Genomic DNA, 19943 nt, shown 5'->3' on the forward strand with positions numbered 1-19943 from the left:
GTGCAATCTTTTCTCTTTCAGATCAGTTGAAGTCCAGGAAGAAGCATATTGGAACAATCAAACGCCAAAGGTTCACCTCAGTTCCTTTGCGTGCCAGTCAGTTTTCAGGCATAATGTTTGTGCCATTTATACTAATGGTGATTTGTACCCGAGCAGCCCCTTACCACGTGTCCTTTCTGCTGAACATGGCTACGTTAGGCATTACAAATGTCTTCCGTACAACAGTTACCATGAAGTTCACCTTCAAGACCTCTCAAATGTCCAAGAAAGACAGGTATCATATTGCAATCAAGAGATTTGCTTTTACGTTTGATGCGAGGTGCCTAACATCCAGCATTTCTTGTTTTCAGGCAAAAGCGAATACGAGAGCTGGCGAAAGAAGAATTGGAAGCAAGGCGTCAAGTTACTGATTCGAAGATCAGATATTAGGATCTTATCATTCTGACTTCTGTAGCAATTCGGGATCCAAACAAAACAAAACGAAGTAACAAGACATCTACTACTTCTTGTTTCTCCTTTACAGTTTCTGAATAGACCTACATAATGGGTCATAGACTGACTGTTCAGAGTTATCGAATCGAAATGGCAAATAAGTCTCCGAGGCTTGGTTGGATCTTGACGAGTCAAATCGCATGACTTTTGAGAATTTGCTTTCTCTTTCTATTGCAAATATTTCTATTTTATGGCTGTTATCTTGTTATGCCGAGGCCACTAAAACGTACTTGGAACTCAAATTAGCATCGTTGTCATAAGGTAACCTCCACAAGAAATGACAAGGCTTAAGCTAATGCACTCCTTGCATGGGCTCGAGAATCATTCTTTTGATGCAAAAGACTTTGGCGATGTTCTTTGAACCATTCCTTTTATTCCGAAAAACTCGCATAACACGATACCGAGTCTTTGCGTCATCAGCCATAAGACTCGTTAGATTCGAGTTATTACAAACGAGTAGGACTCATTTGCAGCCTTGGAATTAGCCACGGACAATTGGATAATGAATTTTAGTAATCCGTACATTACCCTACCCCCTAAAACTACAATGCAATTGCAAACAATGAAAGCAAGGTGATCAATGACAATTATCTATTTTCCTTTGCCTTTTAGGGCCCTCGTATGCACTCTTGTGGAAGAAGTGGAAGCGAAACGGATTTTTTTGACAATGTTTGGAACAAATGTGTGAGATATCTATTTGCATCTTTTATTTCTTCCTTCGTTGGAATATAAAAACTACAACGGGACACTATTAAAATAAATTAGATTTTTGTTATCGAGTGCCAAAAACGGATTTATTGGGGTTGTTGTTTTGGAATGACGAATGGAAATGCTACTCCTTCAAACTCATGGAAATTGTGCTTATCTTGTTAGGAATTCGCAAGATTGTTAGCTCTTGGTGCGAAATAAATCAAAGTATATCAATTGAAATTTGATAGTGTATTATTGATTGTAAAGTCGAATTCAGAGGTGTCACATAGCATTTAAAAAAATTAAAACTACGTCAATATATTACTGGATATGCTCATAACAAAATCTTCGTCTTCACTATCACTACTCGCCACTCGTTGATAATCATTATCATTTTGAGATGCATCACCAAGCCTTAAAAAATGTTCTAGCCCACTCAAATCCAAAGGCTGGTCTTTGGTCATTTGGTAGATATAGAAATGAAACGAATTCGGCGAAAGCACCTCATGAAAACTCACATTCCACTTCAGGTCCATTCGGGCCATTAAGGGCAGTCTAAAATGCGGCTGCCTAAACGTCACAGATAAAAAACGCCCATGTGGCTTGAGAATCCGACTGATCTCACGTAACGAGGCGTCCAGCAACTCCTTAGCTTCAACACCCACCCGCCAAGGACTCGGTTCATGGGCTAAAAAGCCATCTATCGTGGCTTTTTCTATCACTATTGAAAAAGACTGATCCGGTAGTGGGATCCGGGTCATGTCCATGACATCCCACTTCAATCCCGGTTCATGGGCGAATTGGGCACGTTGATTCTGGATACAAATCCGGGAATAATCCGTACTCAGGATGTCGGTAAAGCCTCTGTGGAGTAAATCAACACTTAGGCGGCTGTTACCGCAACCTAGAATTAGAACGGGAGTATCTCTAGGGAAGGATGAAAGAATATGCTCCATCTCATCCAAGAGGGGTTCATGACCGACACCCAGCCACTCAAAATGGTCTTCACTCTCATAGCGTTTGTTCCAGTAATTCACGTCAGAGTATTTCTTAGCGTTGTCACTCATTTTGATTAACACGTGTCGTTCAATCAAGCCCAACTGGTGGCCGCATTTAAGACTTTGGCACAGGCGTGGGTAAGAGGTTGAGTGAGAGATGATACTTTCACTCTCAGGGTCGGACTTTTTTCAGCGAGCTATTGTTTTTAAGAACTATTTTGATATCTGACAAAGGACTTGATGTTGCGTCAAAATTTCGTTTTGTACCAAATTTTTGACATGCTTGCCATCTAGGAGGGAATATATAAATGGATGAACAATCACATATATTTGATTTCTAAAATTGTCATAGCCCTGGTTTGGCTTCGACAACAAAAACAAAAGAAGCACATGTGCCGTGTGGCAACTAAATAAAGAAAGACTGACCTTCATCATGTTCGAGGCTAAGGCTCTCAATAAGTTCAAACCCACCCCGATCGTTAAGCTCCCGCCCAAATCTTCTCAGGAAACCTCACAAGATAGCGTCTATTGGAAAGGACTTCAGGTATCTTGGCCACGTTTCCGTGCATTTGTGAAGTATCTTCATCTTGTGTTGGTTTGATTTTAGTTTCCGATCTCGGTTCAGGAATCGGGTCCGGTCAAGTGCTTGGATATCTGCCCCACTTCGCCTCATTACATCGCTGTCACAGGATCAGCAAGAGTGAGTTGTCTTCATACATGCTATGGATATGTACTGTGCAGATCTATAATCCAGATACCGCATACCAACACAGACATTCGGTTGTCAGAAACGACTATGTTCAGAAAAGAAAAGGATTCAAGGTCCCGTTCCTATGACCCAATTAACTGCATCGTTACTCAATTTACATTCCTTTGGAAATGCTGTATTCGATAGACTAAACAGTTATGTTTGGAAGGTCATATCACCAATATTTCGGGATTATTGGGTCATTGTAGCCTTCCATGTTTATTTTATTTATTTTCTCATGTTTTTCGGACTTCCTTACCGTCACAGAGAATGCGATTCGCAGCAGCTCAAGAGTTTGGTCAAACAAGGGAGGTTTTAATTAAATTATTAATTAAATATTAAAAGTTAAACTTAGTCTAAAAAGTATTGACATCAAGAGGTAGATCTCTGAAAGGACGTGTGCCATAAAGTAGAGTCCATAAAGATCTCTTATTTCATTATTTCGGAGTAATTAGCGATTCTAGAAGGTCTAACAATCAACATGACAAAGTCATACATAATACTTAGAAAAACTACCTAAGAGATAATTTAATTTTTAAAGCATTCTTATCACTAAACTTCAATGAGATTGAAGTAATTCAACAACAGGCAAAGATGAAGTAATGAGTAGTCATAACCCACTTGTAGTTTACATACATACATAAAAGCCATGGAAATAAAGAAAGCTAAAGATCGTGGTGAAACATGCTCAAACCAAGGGATGCAAAGATGCCTTTTTGTTTTTGCTAGTCCTTTCCTGAACCACTGAAATATGGATGAAGATACTAGCTTCAGAATGATTGCTTTGTTTGCATTGCATTTTCCTTTAAGTGAGACTGGCCCCAGGTTATAGCGATTAGGTATTTTAAATTCAGGCTCAATCGAACGGAAGAGTCAAAGGTAATGCCCTCTCAATGCCTAATCCATAAGCTGTCTCCGACTATATTATTTTAATGGATGCTAGTCCATAAAACTGTATCCGACTATATCATTTTGATGCCCGAAACCTCTTTCCGTACGGAAACTCGATTCAACACCCAAGAAATGACATTTATAATGCACAAGTAAAAACATGTATGTAGCTTCGGCAATGCTCGGGTATTTAGAGATTGCTTTTTCAAGGAGAAGTTGATTAGTTCGTTCTGTTGCATATCTAGAAAGCATGTTAGTGTGATGTAAGCTACTGTAGATGGGTGTTTCTGTTTGATAATGTAAGCCCTCGTTCTTCAGCTGAATTATCCGAAATTGCCTCACTAGATATTAAAAAAGGAATGTGCTTTAGAGTAATTTAAGAGAACATTTGGCACAAATTTTCTCTTAAACATGAATTCAAATTTTTATCTCATCAGTTCGTGGATATATTTATCCACGTACCTATATTTCGTGCATATTTCCCTTGAATTCATTGCCTGTGTGGAAATTGATGCTCTAGAGTCTGATATCTGTCGATTGACATTTATATTGTAAAAGACACAAAAAAAAAGAATATGAAAGCCTATTCTCTTCAATTCCCCAATGTCTCTTCGTTTTCAAGATATGAATTGAATTTTATCCCCCCCCCCTCAACAAAGGACCAAATTGAATAGGATTTTCTTCCTCCTTCAACCAAGAAACTAATCGAATGATTTTTTTTTGTGTCTCGAGATCAAATTGAACTTCAGGGATAATGTTACAATAACAAACCTTTCACGAAAAGAGCTGACTTTTGACTGTGTTTGTGTGAAATTGATCTATTGGATTCGAATTGTCTTGAAAGCTGAAAAATGATATAAGTGTGGGATTCTGAGCAAACGACTCAAGTTAATTAAGTTTGACGTAGAACAAGTTACCTTGTGTTTTTAACATTCTTTTCAAACGGGTCAGGTACGGTTTGCTAACAAAAGCAAGATCTCTCTTTCAAGTATGTTTCACCAATATCTTAATTAGATTGTCCAGAAAAAATAGTGGAAGGAAGACGTGAGAGGAGTTTGACAGGGATCCACTGTAAGAATTGATTCGAGGGATGTCAACTCTAAACCATGTGACATTCATTTTCTTCTTCTTTATTTGGTCTTGCACCATTGCATTTCAGGACTAAAACTAGGCTTGTAAATGAGTTTTCATAATGACTCGAGTCTCACAAAGCACGTTTCTAAACGAGGCTCTTCGATCTTTTGTTTAAGATTACCGATTTGTCGAGTTTAAGCATAAAAAGACTCTAGTTACATTGTTCCTTACATTTGTAGTGAAGGTTGCCTCATGGTGTTCATGATGATTTTGTTTAACGGTATGAGTTATAGGCTCGATTAGAGGATTGAATAAAAACGCCAAGATTTGAAAAGTCTGCATTACAGTCAAAATTTTGTTAAAACTAAGAATTAAAGAGACAAATTGTTTTTATCTCTTCATGCTTGGAATGAAATGAAAACGGCTCGGGTCTTTCAGGATCTCTCAAGAATCACGAATGGTCTCGAATCTTTCGAGACGGATAAATGAATCCACACAACCGATACTTCAACACTTACCAAGATTTTCCCTTTATGAAATGTAATTTTTCTAAGCATGTTTGTCATCATTGAGTCAAAAGATCCAGTCATATACGCCAGGCTTCAAGGACATCTGTTTTTATACAAATTTATAAATATTATTATTTTATATTATAAATAATTATGATTATAAATACAAATAAAACTTATTTTAACATGTCTGGGTTCAAGGCTGGCTATCAAATTATTTATGCGATTGGAAAAGGAAACGGTCAAGTCAAAAGAGAGAGAAGCAATTCTGAGTCGAAAATGTTTTTTTTTTTGGCTTTTCCACGCTCCTTTTCCAAAGACCGACATACATGTATTATTAAAAAGTAATCCTTAGATAAATAGGAAATCCATTGTTCATGATATGCTCGTTTCATCCCGCAGGTTCAAGTGTACAATCCGGAGAGCAACAGTGTCTACAAGACTTTCACCAAATTCAAGGAAGGCTCTTTTGGCGCCCGCTTCCGCTCCGATGGCCAATTGCTCGCGGCTGGAACCGAAGATGGACCCGTCAAGATGTTCGATCTGGCCACCAAAACCCAGCTGAGGGCCTTCAAAGGCCACGGCCAAAGCGTTCAACGGGTGGACTTTCTATCCGATCTGAAACACGTGGTCTCGTTCTCGGATGATCAGACAGTACGAATCTGGGATATCGCCACTGAAGAGGAAGTCACCAAGTTCGAGGGTCACAAGGTAAGAACATGATTGCACGACCGGAGGAACCTGTTTCATTTTCGGACAAGTATCTTGTCATCGAATTGTACATGGATATCTAGATCATCCTCCACACGTGGCGTGAAAAATTCCGTTCCTGCCTCTGACTTTCTCAAAATCTGTGGAGGGAGAGGGAGAGAGAGAGAGAGACCTCAAGCTGTTGGAAAACTTCTGTTGTCAACATTGAAGTAAAATAGTCCTTGGTGACTTTTTGTTGCCCTCCCCCAGTTTGAGATATCCGAACTTGTCACTGGACTTGATCCACATATGTTATTTAGAGGCTATTTGTCTCTCATCTCTCATATGGCTCACTTTATCTTGAACGTCGAGCAAGATCGGTCCTCCATCTAGAACGCCTAATTCCAAGCCCTCCAATTCGCCTTGAATCATGGGTCAAACTTCGGAAGAATTCCAAAAGTTCTTGGACAATCAACAATACACCAAGAATGGCATCCTCCGATATGAGCGGATCTTTGGCGAGACATACATCAGAACTGGTGGCAAGCAAACCACGGAGAAGTTCTGCCGGGAGCTCAAACTGACCCCGGACATGAGGATTCTGGATGTTGGTTGCGGTATCGGCGGTTCCGCGTTCCACATGGCCCGAGAATATGGAGCTTTGGTCAATGGGTTCGACTTGTCGCAGAACATGATCGATATCGCGCAAGACTACCGCAAAAGAATGGAACCTGGAGTGAAGCACCGGGTTCAATTCCATGTAGAGGATGCCACGACCATGGAGTATCCGGAGAGCTTCTATGATGTGATCTATAGTAGGGATACCATCCTTCATATTGAGGATAAGAGCGCCTTGTTCAAGAAGTTCTATCGCTCTCTCAAACCCGGTGGCGTTCTGTTTATCACGGACTATTGTCGCGGGGATCAGGAACATAGTCAGAGGTTCAAGGAATATGTCAAGCAACGAGGCTACAATCTCTTGACCGTGAGGGAATACGGTCAGGTGATTGAAGGGGCTGGCTTTGGAAAGGTGAATGCCGTGGACAATACACCTTATTTCTGTGAGATCCTCAGAAGGGAACTGTCCGAGTTTGAGCCGAAGAAAACTGAGATGATCCGGGATTATACGGAACACGACTACGACGACATCTGTCGGGGTTGGAAAGAGAAACTGGTTCGTTGTGACGATGGCGATCAAGTTTGGGGATATTTCTTTGCCACGAAATTGTTTGTTTGAAAGATCGATTCATATGAATAAACCTCAGGTGGCATTGTCCTTGAATTGGAAAGAGCTCAATGAGTGGAATCATGATTAGAGACTTTTTTGGTTCGTTTCGATTGCTGCGTGGAGTTCAAAAGTTGGCGCGAGTTTGATCTTTAGAGTGAAAGAGATATGAAGGCAATGTTTCTTAGAAGTTTTTTTTTCTATATAAGAACATTCCGCTGCATCTTGGGATGATCATGACTCCTGCAACCTTTGAACCTATAGACAGGCGATCATGTCACTACCTAGACTTGCACATTCGATTTTTTAGCACAACTTACATGATCGTTTCTGATGTAGAGTCACGAATAAACAAGACAAAAGGCATCCCTCAAAATTATACACCTCTTAAAACATGTGTTGCAAAAATCGGTAGAAAGTTCTTTTTGAGATCAAGTCTTGCTTTTGAAGATATGAGTTACAACTAGTGATGACTTGACATGTTTTGATTAGCTGAAATGTACTACATTTGGTTCTGTATCAGCGCATTTCTTTCTGATAAGAATGGTTATTTTTCAAGGTCTGCTCTTGTTGTATCGCTTTCACCTTCTCTACCAGAATCAAGCAGGTTTCTTTTGCTTTGTAGGATTACGTAAGAGCGGGTTGTGCCTCCTCAATCTCTCCGGATATCGTGATATCTGGCTCCTATGACCATACGGTCAAGTTGTGGGACAAGCGTCGATCCTCAGACCAATTCTGTTCCATGACCTTCGACCATGGATCCCCCGTGGAATCCGTTCTCCTCATGCCCAATGACGCTCTCCTCATATCGGCGGGTAACTGATTCGTTTCAACATTTAGCCGTGAAAGATACGTGGCAAAAAATTTCAAGTTAATAGGCACAATCAAGGTATATATAATTTATGATAAACTGACCGCTGATGGCGCTTCACATCAGAGTTGGTGATTTTGCCCTGCCATCTAACAGTCACTCTGGGAGTTACAAACTGAATCCAAAGGGAGGCCTAGCGATTATAGGTTCTGATGAATTGCTTGATTAAGTGCCACGTTTTCAAATGAGGAATGGCTTTCGAGGGTTTTGGTGATTCCACTATTTTCTTAATGCTAGTTGTAAAAAAAATGTCAATGTGTGAAGGCAGGTTAGCTATTGCAAAAAACACATATCTCATGATCTTGGTCTCTTCTTTTTATCAGGTTTACTCACCCTGAGACTCCCATGCCTAACTCGGTACATCAATTTAGGAAAAAGTTATTCCTGAGAACAAAGATGCATACGTGGTGCAGATTTAATATTATGCTAGCTTGACCACTCTGAAAAAGAAATAACAATTTCGTCTGACACTGTGCCAAATCTGACATTTTAAACAAGAAACATGTTCTCTTAGGAAAATAGCGATTTGAGCGGTAGATGGCGATAGCCTCTGAAATTTTTGACGCTTACGAAAATGCGCTTATTCAGACCCGAAAAAAGAGCTAAAGTTGAAATTTTGCTTTTTAAATTGGAGGAAGTTGGCAAGCCAAAAAGACCCAATGTAATCATGTTGTTGAATCAATTTTAGGTGGTCATGAAATCAAGATCTGGGACATATTGGCCGGTTCCAAGCGACCTTTAAAGGTCTTGACTCCGCACAACAAGACCATCACTTGTTTAGGTTTCTCCAACTCGAAAACACGATTGGTTTCCGGTTCATTGGATGCGCAAGTTCGCTTCCATGATCTCACCGATTTCAAGATGGTCCATGCCCTCAAGTTCCCCTCGCCAATCCTCACCATGGGCGTGGCAGTACGTAATATCTCTTCAATGCCGACCCTCCCCCCCTCCAAACTTATCCGATCCTTTTTTTTTAATGAGTAGCCTGATGATAGCTTTGTGGCCGCGGGAATGACCGATGGGTTGGTCCAATTTCTCCATCGGAAAGTGGAATCCGAGGCCAACGAATTGGAACAAAGGAAACTATTGACCAAGAAATCGGCTCAATATTACTTGAGATTCACAGAGTTCACGCCCAAACCTGGGGATATCGTTGTCGAACCGGTAAGTCCGATCAGAGATAATGTCATGAACCCTTCAGTCTAAATCATTTCATGAACCTATTCTTTCCCAACAGTCTCAACGTGAGCATGAATGCAAGCACGACTATTTCTTACGAAAGTTTGAGCATGCCAAGGCCTTGGATTGCGTCCTCAAGCCATTTGTACTAACAAAGAAGCCTCAATACGCCTACAGTGTCCTGGAGGAGTTGAAAAGGTGCAAATGCTTTGAAAGATGAAACGACCAAATGTTCATTTTTTAACAACTTTCCTTTCAGACGCCAACGACTTAAAGCCGCCCTAGGGGGTCGCAATGAAAAGTCCTTGACTCCTGTATTACGGTATCTTACGCGGTACATCAACGACTACAGATTCTCTGCTCTCCTGTGTGAAGTCTCTAGCCTTCTGTTAGGTGTGTATTATTTCTCTAATGAACCTCGTATTTAGGGGTTGTATCAAGCCAATAACATACTTTTTACCCTCCCAGAACGCAACCCTCTTGAGACAAGAGTTATGGCTAATGATCTACTAAGTTACGGTTAATGTGGATGTGTTAAGGTCTTTGCCCTTTTTTACCTTGATTTGATCTTTGATGACTTTTTTTCAAAACGTTTAAACCTACTTTTATTGAAATTTTGATTCTCGAGACCGACATAAATCTTCATCGTCAAATAGAGCGGCCGCTATGAGTGTCGCCAAATTCATGAACTTTTGAGACATTTTTAAGCGTTATCAAATCTTAAAAGACGCCGAATAGCAAGTACCGTGGAAAACTAGCTAACCGACTTCAATCTATTTTAGATATTCATTCATCCCATCATTACAGATTTATACATGGATGAATTGGGCAAGAGCCCAAATATTGACCGTTTGTTCGTAGAACTACGAAAACGAGTGGATCGAGAGGTGATCAATATCCAACAATTACTCGGCCTTCATGGGGCCCTGGATATGGTGATGAAGGCCAGTTTAGCCTCAGAAAAGCCCGTCTTAAGAATGGAGGAGTCCGCTTTCCGCCACGCCCACTTGACTCAATCCAAGGAAGGTCAACAACAATCGGCCACGCCACAAACGCTTTCCAATTATCCGAATTTGACGTGGAACAAAGTGCTATTGCAATAAACAAATATCAATTCCATGCTTTCTGTTGGTAAGACATTGAAGGTTGGATTTTTATTAATTTTCATCTTTTGACAAAGAATGGATACAAAAGGGTCATGAATGGATGGTAGGTCTAAGAGTGGAAGGAAAATTGAGGAAGGGGCGGGGTAACGAAATGAAAAAGGAACGCCTTGAAGGAGTATGTCCCAAGGTTCAGCTGGTCAAGTCAGGAATGACGATTGCCTACAACATTGGCAGAGGTTATTGATATTCATAATATTAAGAAAACGGGAGAAAGAGGTGTTTTTTTATGACAAGGTGTCGCTATTTTCGTACAAACATGGTTACTTTTCAATTACATTTTCAAATACATTTATCAAGAAGCTCTTACATTGCGTTGATTGCGAGTGTTTTAGGGACGATTGGTTACTTCAAATTCATTTCAGAGCGGAAATAGCGAACTATTTTGAATATCAAATGCTAATATATTCGTTGAAAAAAAGGGCCTCGTGGGTTATTTTCCTATCAATTTCAATCCGAGGATCTTGGGAGAGGTGAAAAGATATCTGAGCAAATAAAGAGACAAATAAAATCAAGGGTTTAGTGTATAAGGTGAAGCACTCTTTTTGCCTTGGAGCTAGATAGTTCTAGACGACGGTTAGCGCAGAAGTCTCGATTTCATGGATGTTGATGATGCGTAAACATACAGACACTTAAATATAGTGATATTCACGTGGGGAGGCTAATAATATGTACGTAAACAACAGTGGATTTGGTTGATTTAGAGAAGCTTCTCGGACACGTTCTCGCCCGAGGTTGTGGCGGTCGTGGCGGTCGTGTGGGAAGAGGACGAAGTCTCCTCGGGACTTCCCTTTTTGACATTGCCGCTCACCCTTAGAGCTTCTCCTCCGTCTTTAGAGGGCTGAATCAATCGACCGTTTTTAGCGGTCTTGGCCAGTGAGAGGATGGGTGAATCGGTGGTGTTGGTTGCGCCGGATGACCCTCCGCCTGCGCCGCTCGGCGGAAGGTCATGGGCTAATCGTCAGTTGGTCAGCTCTTGGGCCACAAAATGGCGCAAACGGTCCAAATATTGATTGTAAAGCTCCACGTCATTGTGACCCGCACCCTGCAAGAAAAATTGGAACTGAGTGTAAAGATTTTACGTCAGAATGTGATGCTCGTACTGAGGGGGTTTAAACGTAAGATTACCGATATCTTATCGAGAAGAATCAATTTCCCTTAGATATGGCTGAAAGATGGAAATGAACCTAACCAAGAAAACCTTTATCGTTGTAATTGTGAAGGCGGGATTTGAACCCCCGCCCTCTGGCGACCCATGTCCAGCCTGTACCGGATACATAAGACCACTCAGCTAACATTGTCATTACAATTAAGGTCACGCTCTGAACACACTATTCTTCCTTAACTAAAATACCTCAGTTACAAGTCCAAATCCACTTTGTTAAAATGATTTCAAAAGCTCCTTTTTTACCTCCACCCACAATGGATCCACGGCTCGAGGGCACTTCTCGTAGATTGCCAAGCCATGTGAGAAATCTATCACTTCATCTTCCGTTCCGTGGATGACCAACACCGGTGATGACACCCGAGACACCTTATCAATACTGAAATAAGAAGTAATGTTAAAAGAAAAACGCTCATGGGGTTCAAAATCAAGATCATTTGAGATGCTACGATATTTCCTACCTAGGAAATGCGTCGAAAAACCACGTGCGTTTGGTTTGAGGAAACGCCACCCGCATTCCAGACATCAGGGCTGAGTGCAGAACCACGGCCCCCACCTCGTAACGCGAGGCCAGGTCCACGGTTGGCACAGTCCCGATGCTCTGCCCGTAAAGAATGATATTTTCAGGCGATATCCCTAAAACGAGAAGAAATAGTTGTTCGATAAACATTACGGATGCATTGATCACAACGTTAGAACCACTTTTGAGATGTCAACGAGCACCGATAAATTACCTCAAAATGAAGTGATTCATTTAGTCTTTAAGTTCATGTGATGAAAACACTCGAGACACTCGAAAAGTCACGAAATGAGTCGAGTAAAAATCAGTGCAATTTCTTACACAATGATTTTATTTGGAGGCAATTTGAGTGCGTTTTCCCCTTTTTCTACTTTTTTAGGTTTTTCAGGAGGAATGAACATTGCTTCGGCTTCAATTAAATGTAAATATCTCTCACGCCAGTCCGTACGAAAAGTTCTTTTCTTTTACTTTCTAGCCGGAGATTAGGATCCTGATTGGTTTCTTGCTTCTTTGTGGCTCTGCGTTCATAACAAGTTATGCTCTTGGACAACATTAACAGGAAGGGAAACTGGCTGAAATCCGGGCTTAGGATATGATGCGCGGGTTTAAAAGCAACTTTTGGCTATTTTAAGTAGACTTGGTAGATGTGGAGAAAAATGTTCATAACAGTTGTCACCATGTCGCGCAACATTGCTTGAGACTGTTGTTTTGTATATACACTTGGCTAATTTCTTTTCTTTTTCTTCTGATTATTTATGAACATCTTTTGCTTACCTCTTACGAGAACGTTGCACTCTTTCTCCACATATTATGTTCAGCAACACAATACAAAGTGCGAAACGGGAAAATATTACCACTCACAACCAATAAATTTCTTTCGGCGCGACTAATATTATATTGGCGCTAATTTCAATAAGTGTCCGCCACCGAGTACGAAAAAGAAGTCCCATCGAACCAAGAATCTTTTTCAAATTAGGAAAGTGCGCTTTTCAAGCCTCCCTCTTATTGTGGGTCAATGCTGTTGATCATGTGTGCATTTAGTTCAATACTGGTTCCATCGAAAGTGACCGTATGGAAACGAGGAGGCTGGCAAGCAAGTCTCTTTTCGAGCCCATGGCTCGAACGAGAGCCATTTGAGCCACGAGATTTTGGAAAGCTAAGTTTTCGAAATTGAGCATCATTTTGTTTGACCGAAAACAACCAATATAGACAACGTTTGGTTACGTCCATATTAGATCATTGGTGAGGGAGGAATGTTGTTCACATGTTCGTTGTCTAATCTTGTTTCCAATCAGCGCTAAGACTTGGCTGGACTTTGTCAGTGGTCTCTGGATCTCAATTCGGGTTACTCACTCCAACAAACATGTCTTATTATATCATTTGCAGCTCTTTCTCCATATTTGTCTCTAATTCCTTACGTCTTTCGACTACTAATCTTCCCGTACACCTACGTAACCACTGGCTTCAGGAGGAAGTTGCTCAATCGACTGTCCAACATGTGTTTAAAAGTACACACACTCTCTCTCGATCCATTGTTCTCTCTTACCGTATTTCGTTCGGAGGAAATTCCAAGCAGCGTCAATATCAGCGTAGAGGTTCTTCTCCGAAGGTTTACCACTGCTAGCCCCGTAACCGCTGTAGTCGTAACTGAAGATATTGCAATTGATCCGAGATCCTGCCGAAAAAAAAGTGACCCACAAAAAATTATGCATCAAAAATAAATCATTTTTTTTTATATTTTCAATCATGCTGGTTGGTGGTTACCTAAGCCCATGTAGAAACTGCTCATCTGCCCTAGATCCACGGCATTGCCATGCGAGTGAAGGAGTGTGAATCTGGCGTTAGGCGAGCACCGGACAAACATGGTGGCGATCCTACTTCCACGGGTGGTTCGCGTGAAGGACACCTCGATGTTTTCTTTCTCGCGTTCAGAGTATTGCCATTCAGCCTTGTCGTTGAGGACCAGCTTGAACTTGCCTGGAAGGATTGTGGAAACAGCGGATGAAATTTGGCATGCAATTTTTTTCCATCACATTCAAATTAAATGTGTCTAAAAAAATTAAAGACTTCAAACGGGAACATGGAAAAAGTTTCATTTTATATTTTTTATTGATACTTTTGTCTTTCTCGCGTATTTTGGATACAAGATGCAATACACCATTTGAACGTTCTTAATCAGGATCCCCTTCATTATTTCTTCTTGAAAGTTCTTAGTGCTAATGAGAATAATAGATGGTGTCATATAATTCCCTTGATATTATGAATCATTCATGAACGTTTGGAATACAAACGAAGTTTAGTTATTTCATGACATTCTTTGGACTTCTGCCGAAGTTACTTAATGTCCCATAACAATGAGCTCATTGGGAAAGAAACAAAGTAATTTGGGATATCAGCTAAGAATGTGGAAAATATGTTGCTTTATCTCCAATCAACGTCGAGATCATTTTTGAGTTTGAATGACTTGGATAACTCCATGCCATCGCGACGAATTCATTCGGGACAATTACTTGGGCATTTGAAGTCAAAACAACTCTTACCTTAAAATCGTACAAATCATGTTTTTTTTTAGAAGCACTACAGATTTTCTCCATTAATTGGGTTTCCATGAATGGGCAAGGGATATGGTTCTAGCGCAGTTGGTTAACGCACGACCGAGTTGAGCTCGGGTTCATGGGTTCGATCCCAGGTCTCCCCCCCCTCCCTTTTTCTTGTGGATCCTCGCCTCGAATGGCGCTCCTTGAACCCAGAATGGGACAAGACTTAATAGATGCTAACACATATACTGTAAATAACGGATCCAATGAGACATTCTCGCAATAAAGACTTTTAATTTAATCTATTGTGATGTAATGTATTTCAGTTTCTCAGGAACCATGTAGGATTTTGAGAGGACTTAAGGATTGCTACAGTTATTTTTAGGTTTAAGTGGTGATGTTTGTGTTGGGTGTAGAGATCGCAGAATATTGTGCCGTTTTTTTTTTAATTTTGCATATCTGGTCTCTCGCTTAACAGACAGCATCGCAAGTTATAGACAGAGAATTGACACTCTGCGTGCGATTTGATCACCCCTACAAGGATAAAGGGGTTTGGGGGAAGAAGCCTCAGAAGTTCCAATCATTTTTGAAGTAGTTCAAAACAACTTGTAATTGTCAAATTCGTTAGCATTGTTAACTACACTCTTAGCATATGGGGAGGAGTCGTTGTCCTTCAGCAAAACATCTTGCATCACTTTTCATTGGTGACCTTCAGGGAGCCCAAACTTGGGCAAGAGATCTAAGGTGCGCCTCTTATCAAAGACCAATGGAAAAGAAACGTTCAAAGTTCCAATTTTCGGCCTTGTTTCTTTGGTAAAGAACTGTGATCCTTGTCTCGTCTTCAATAAAGAAATTCTTGAGTACAAAACTTGTTTTTAACAAGACATTTATTGGCCTTCAAACAAGGACCGTCACGTTCTCTTAGGACGTTATACAGCTCAATAGCTTCAATGTTCAGTGAACCATTTTTGACGCTATAAACTCCTTAACAACACAACGCATTGTGAGTAAACTGAACAGGTTAGGAGATCATTAGTTGAAAAGTTTCTATGCCAATAGAAGGGTGCTTTTTCATTCGATGTACTACATTCTTTTTATTTATGTTACCCCAAGGATACCAGAACAACACATAGTTCTTGGATTACATTGAAATATTCCAATTTGGAAGTGAAGCTAATAATCCATCCGGCAAATAGTGTCTCCAGTAAAAGTCAAAAGCTTTGCTTTAATCCTTTATGGATACATGTTGGATTATTGGCGAGCTATTTTACGTCCCCACCTTGTATGAAAGATGAAACAGCAAGAATGTATCACTCGGTTGAAATTGACGGCAAGTTGCCCAAATGAAATTAAAAGGCCAATGGGGAATAAGTTTACTTTGCAGCCATATTCATGAGTATTTTGAAAAGTAGTATAATTCAAAACGCATTTAAACATTCAGGGCGATATTTTTTGCCTATTGTTTAGGTGTCTGCAAAATATTATTTTGTAATTCTAACAATACTTGCCAAATTGATACTTAATCAAAAAAAGTCTAAATCATTAGGCAAATGTGAAGGTTTGACAATGTTATGACTCAATATTCTTTTCATTTCATGGCAATAGGTGAATATTGAAAAAAGTACTTGTACTTATAAATACATTCAAATCAAATCAAGTCTGGCATACTTAATAACGGGATTTGAAGCATATTACAAAGTTTAGTGCACTTCGCACTCTTGGCGTTCTTTTTGATGTAGCAACCTACTACCATTAATCTTTCTAGGAGTGATAAAATGATATGTTGACTCGTTTTAGGGCAGCCCATCCCTTAACATAGTGTCCAACCTTATCTGAACTATTTCAATATGAACATGCCCTCTTGAAAATATCCTAGTCCCATTTATCTAGCTAGGCAAGCCCCAATGCAGGGGCAAAAATGGTGCAAAAAAAATCTGGCATTGATTTAATCTTGAATTTAGAATCATAATGAAACCAAGAAATCATTTTCTTCATCGGCAGTTAGCTAAAACTAACCACTAAAATACCAAAAACCTCATATTCAAAGATTCAACATCTTCAACTTCGAGTATTCTACCCAAAACGGACATGTAAGTTAGTTCAGGCTTGACAAGTTCAAAACCATCTTTTCCACGATTTATCCTGGTTGATCTGACCCTGATTCGTTATAAATAGCTACATCAAAGCAGGGTTAGCAACCTCTACAGGGAACCATCTCAAGATAACGACTGGAACTTGGCCTTCTTCATCCTGGTTCAGCATTGGATCATGATCTCACCTGGTTCCTCGGGCTCCTCGGCGATATCATAGGTCTTTTCTGGGGGCAGGAANCTTTTCATTTCATGGCAATAAGTGAATATTGAAAAAAGTACTTGTACTTATAAATACATTCAAATCAAGTCTGGCATACTTAAAAGCGGGATTTGTAGCATATTACAAAGTTAAGTGCACTTCGCACTCTTCGCGTTCTTTTTGATGTAGCAACCTACTACCATTAATCTTTCTAGGAGTGATAAAATGATATGTTGACTCGTTTTAGGGCAGCCAATCACTTAACATAGTGTTCAACCTTATCTGAACTATTTCAATATGAACATGCCCTCTTGAAAATATCACTAGCTAGGCAAGCCCCAATGCAGGGGCAAAAATGGTGCAAAAAAAATCTGGCATTGATTTAATCTTGAATTTAGAATTATAATCAAACCAAGAAATCATTTTCTTCATCGTCAGTTAGCTAAAACTAACCACTAAAATACCAAAAACCTCATATTCAAAGATTCAACATCTTCAACTTCGATTATTCTACCCAAAACGGACATGTAAGTTAGTTCAGGCTTGACAAGTTCAAATCCATCTTTTCCACAATTTATCCTGGTTGATCTGACCCTGATTCGTTATAAATAGCTGCATCAAAGCAGGGTTAGCAACCTCTACAGGGAACCATCTCAAGATAACGACTGGAACTTGGCGTTCTTCATCCTGGTTCAGCATTGGATCATGATCTCACCTGGTTCCTCGGGCTCCTCGGCGATATCATAGGTCTTTTCTGGGGGCAGGAAGGCCAATTTGGCGGCAATCTTCGACGGGCAGGGTGGGCAGCAGAACAGACAACACAACTCACTAAACGACAAACCCATACCGGACATGATGGGTGGGCCACAGACCAACGCACACTCGGATCCGCCCACGACCTCAATCACAATATCAGAGAACACAGAGGAGCACTTGAGGACGTCCTACGCCCAACCCAAGGATCCCGGGGGCAGAATCTGCCACAGACCAGTCACGCCCACCGTACTAAGAATCCATTCTCGAAAGGGAGAAAGAGGAGCAGGAGGAGGAGGAGGATCCACAGGAATTTGATTCACAATTCGGTTCGTCGTTTTTGGGTCTGTCCAGATATCGAAGCTGGCAGCTGAACTTCGTCCAAAGTGGCCACCCTGGTGAATTGACCAGAGGCTTTTGATCATTCGGCCTTGAGATTTAGGGAGGTCGAGTGCCAATAATCTGATCAGATACTTTTGGGTGAGATCTTTGAACCCAGTAGATGAATTTTTCAGATTGATGTAGACGGCATGGGTAAGGGAATTGAATATCTAGTTTTTGTTGTTGGATTTCGAGAGCGCCACCCTGACTCATGAGTAGAACAAGGGAGTGACGTTATGTTTATTCTTGTATTATCAGCAGGACTCTAAAACATGAATTTCTTTTTGAGGGCCAAAGAGCCAATAAAAGATGTTTTTGAAAACGGGAAATCATTTTTTTGAAATAAGATACCCTCAAAATTGTCGCTTAGCTTAGACCCCCAAATCAATACCCTAACCCATGTTGGTTTCTAGATCAAACTTGATTCCTCTAGGTGATTTATCTCAGCTATCTCTCTGGGTGAAGAGACCTGGGCTGAAGTGCAAATAATTTTAGATTTGCTCTTTATTTAGTAAAGTATTGGGATTCTAGTTGCATTTTCACGAAAAGCTTGATCTTTTGCCAAAGAGGCATGCAGGAGCAATGTGAGAGTTAGAGAACTACTACTCTATTGCGATAAACTGAAAATATTGGGACAGTGGAGTATTTAAAAGAGGTGGAAAAGGCAACTTTTACAGTACATTTTCAAAAGTATCCATTCACTTTTTGCCTCAACCAGGTTTTAGAGTCAATTGTAGCGAATGCAAAGATTAACACTTGTGAGCTCTCTGAATAAACCAGGCGAGTCAAAACAATAGGACATGCTCACGGGGATCTTTGTTTACCCCTTTGCGCTTGAGCGCCCCCTTTTGACTTACGTAGGGATGTGTCGAGGTTTTGGCTATGGCATGAGTCAATAACAATAGCGTCGAAATAAGCGGAGCTGCTACACACAAAAAAACAATGGATAGAGATAGAAGCAATAAAAAGGTAAAACTTTAAGCTCGCTTTGAGACAGAAGTTCAATAGTTGGTTGAAAAAGCGGTGGCATTTTTACGTTTGACATATCCCTACATATCCGAAAGATGGCGCTTGGGCGCAAAGGGGTACAAAAAACCAAACAAACTGAGGCTGCGATCGTATCCTATTAAGAACTCACCTATTTTGCAGGTCCTTCAATTGACAGACGAAACCCATGACGTCAGATGTAGCTCAAATGCGATAAACGTTATTCTCCACCGATTAGTTGGCGGTGCTCATTTTTAAATTAGGGGCAAAATGTTAAAAGGTTTAGATAGAGACTTTAAGGGTTATTTATATCGTGTAAGGTTAGGTTTGGTTAGGTTAGGTAAGGTTAGGTTTGATTAGGTTAGGTTAAGATTTAAAAAAGTAGCACCGCCAACTAATCGGTGGAGAATAACATTCACCCTCAAATGCAAGCTCTCTTTTTTTTCGCAGACTTTCCAAAACTGAAAAAGGGAGGTGAATTTGAAATCCAAATTCGTTGGTAGGCCAAATATTGTATACACTTTAAGTGACAAGATCGCTAGATAAATCATAATCTTTCATTTTAATCGTACCAGGGATTACATCCTTTCCAGAGACTAGTTAAGCCAATTAAAACCCAAATAAAAAAAAATATATATACTGGCTGAGGATTTAATCCTGTATGTGATCCTGTTACACAAAAGTGAATAAAAAGGTTGTACACTTAGGAATCGCAACAAAACAAGTCAGGTTTGAGCCAAGATTTGAGGTAAGGAAAATCAGGGTCTCATTTTGAGGC

General features: G+C 40.3%; 5 protein-coding genes across 5 annotated transcripts in view; 3 read left to right on the forward strand and 2 right to left on the reverse strand.

The window, feature by feature from the left end:
• The window catches only part of LOC131878843 (uncharacterized), a 7433-nt gene extending 6026 nt beyond the window's left edge, over positions 1-1407 (forward strand). Inside the window, exons 3-5 of the mRNA XM_059224975.1 lie at positions 22-274; positions 351-484; positions 1105-1407. Coding sequence (XP_059080958.1) covers positions 22-274; positions 351-429 — 332 coding nt within the window. The 3' untranslated portion in view covers positions 430-484; positions 1105-1407. The remainder of the gene's footprint in view (positions 1-21; positions 275-350; positions 485-1104) is intronic.
• Positions 1408-1416: 9 nt separating this feature from the next.
• LOC131878845 (EEF1A lysine methyltransferase 4-like) lies at positions 1417-2327 on the reverse strand. The gene has a single exon (XM_059224977.1). It carries the CDS (start codon positions 2247-2249, stop codon positions 1491-1493), a length of 759 nt encoding a protein of 252 aa, XP_059080960.1. The 5' UTR covers positions 2250-2327; the 3' UTR covers positions 1417-1490.
• A 203-nt stretch (positions 2328-2530) lies between these two features.
• On the forward strand, positions 2531-10486 carry LOC131878840 (U3 small nucleolar RNA-associated protein 15 homolog). Its single transcript, XM_059224971.1, has 9 exons — positions 2531-2724; positions 2788-2880; positions 5805-6113; positions 7943-8132; positions 8877-9100; positions 9173-9352; positions 9426-9565; positions 9627-9760; positions 10175-10486. The coding sequence occupies exons 1-9, from the start codon at positions 2614-2616 to the stop codon at positions 10468-10470; spliced, it is 1677 nt and encodes a 558-aa protein (XP_059080954.1). The 5' UTR covers positions 2531-2613; the 3' UTR covers positions 10471-10486.
• LOC131878844 (uncharacterized) lies at positions 6373-7374 on the forward strand. The gene has a single exon (XM_059224976.1). The coding sequence runs from the start codon at positions 6523-6525 to the stop codon at positions 7327-7329; it is 807 nt and encodes a 268-aa protein (XP_059080959.1). The 5' UTR covers positions 6373-6522; the 3' UTR covers positions 7330-7374.
• A 671-nt stretch (positions 10487-11157) lies between the features above and the next one.
• Positions 11158-18231, reverse strand: LOC131878842 (alpha/beta hydrolase domain-containing protein 17B-like). The gene is given in 6 exon segments (XM_059224973.1): positions 11158-11575; positions 11942-12074; positions 12157-12331; positions 13762-13890; positions 13980-14192; positions 17760-18231. Coding segments are annotated over 6 exon segments (1134 nt in total). The 5' UTR covers positions 17899-18231; the 3' UTR covers positions 11158-11230.
• Between the last annotated feature and the right edge of the window lie 1712 nt (positions 18232-19943).

The sequence above is a fragment of the Tigriopus californicus genome, chromosome 4 (assembly GCF_007210705.1).
Source record: "Tigriopus californicus strain San Diego chromosome 4, Tcal_SD_v2.1, whole genome shotgun sequence".
Taxonomy (NCBI): Eukaryota; Metazoa; Arthropoda; class Copepoda; order Harpacticoida; family Harpacticidae; genus Tigriopus; species Tigriopus californicus.

Bases quoted from the DNA above. Each gene is read 5' to 3' on its own strand.
- LOC131878844 (XM_059224976.1), top strand. From the start codon at position 6,523: ATGGGTCAAACTTCGGAAGAATTCCAAAAGTTCTTGGACAATCAACAA.
- LOC131878840 (XM_059224971.1), top strand. From the start codon at position 2,614: ATGTTCGAGGCTAAGGCTCTCAATAAGTTCAAACCCACCCCGATCGTT. The intron at 2,725-2,787 runs GTATCTTGGCCA...GTTTGATTTTAG, and splicing joins TCTATTGGAAAGGACTTCAG to TTTCCGATCTCGGTTCAGGA. The intron at 8,133-8,876 runs GTAACTGATTCG...AATCAATTTTAG, and splicing joins CGCTCTCCTCATATCGGCGG to GTGGTCATGAAATCAAGATC.
- LOC131878845 (XM_059224977.1), bottom strand. From the start codon at position 2,249: ATGAGTGACAACGCTAAGAAATACTCTGACGTGAATTACTGGAACAAA.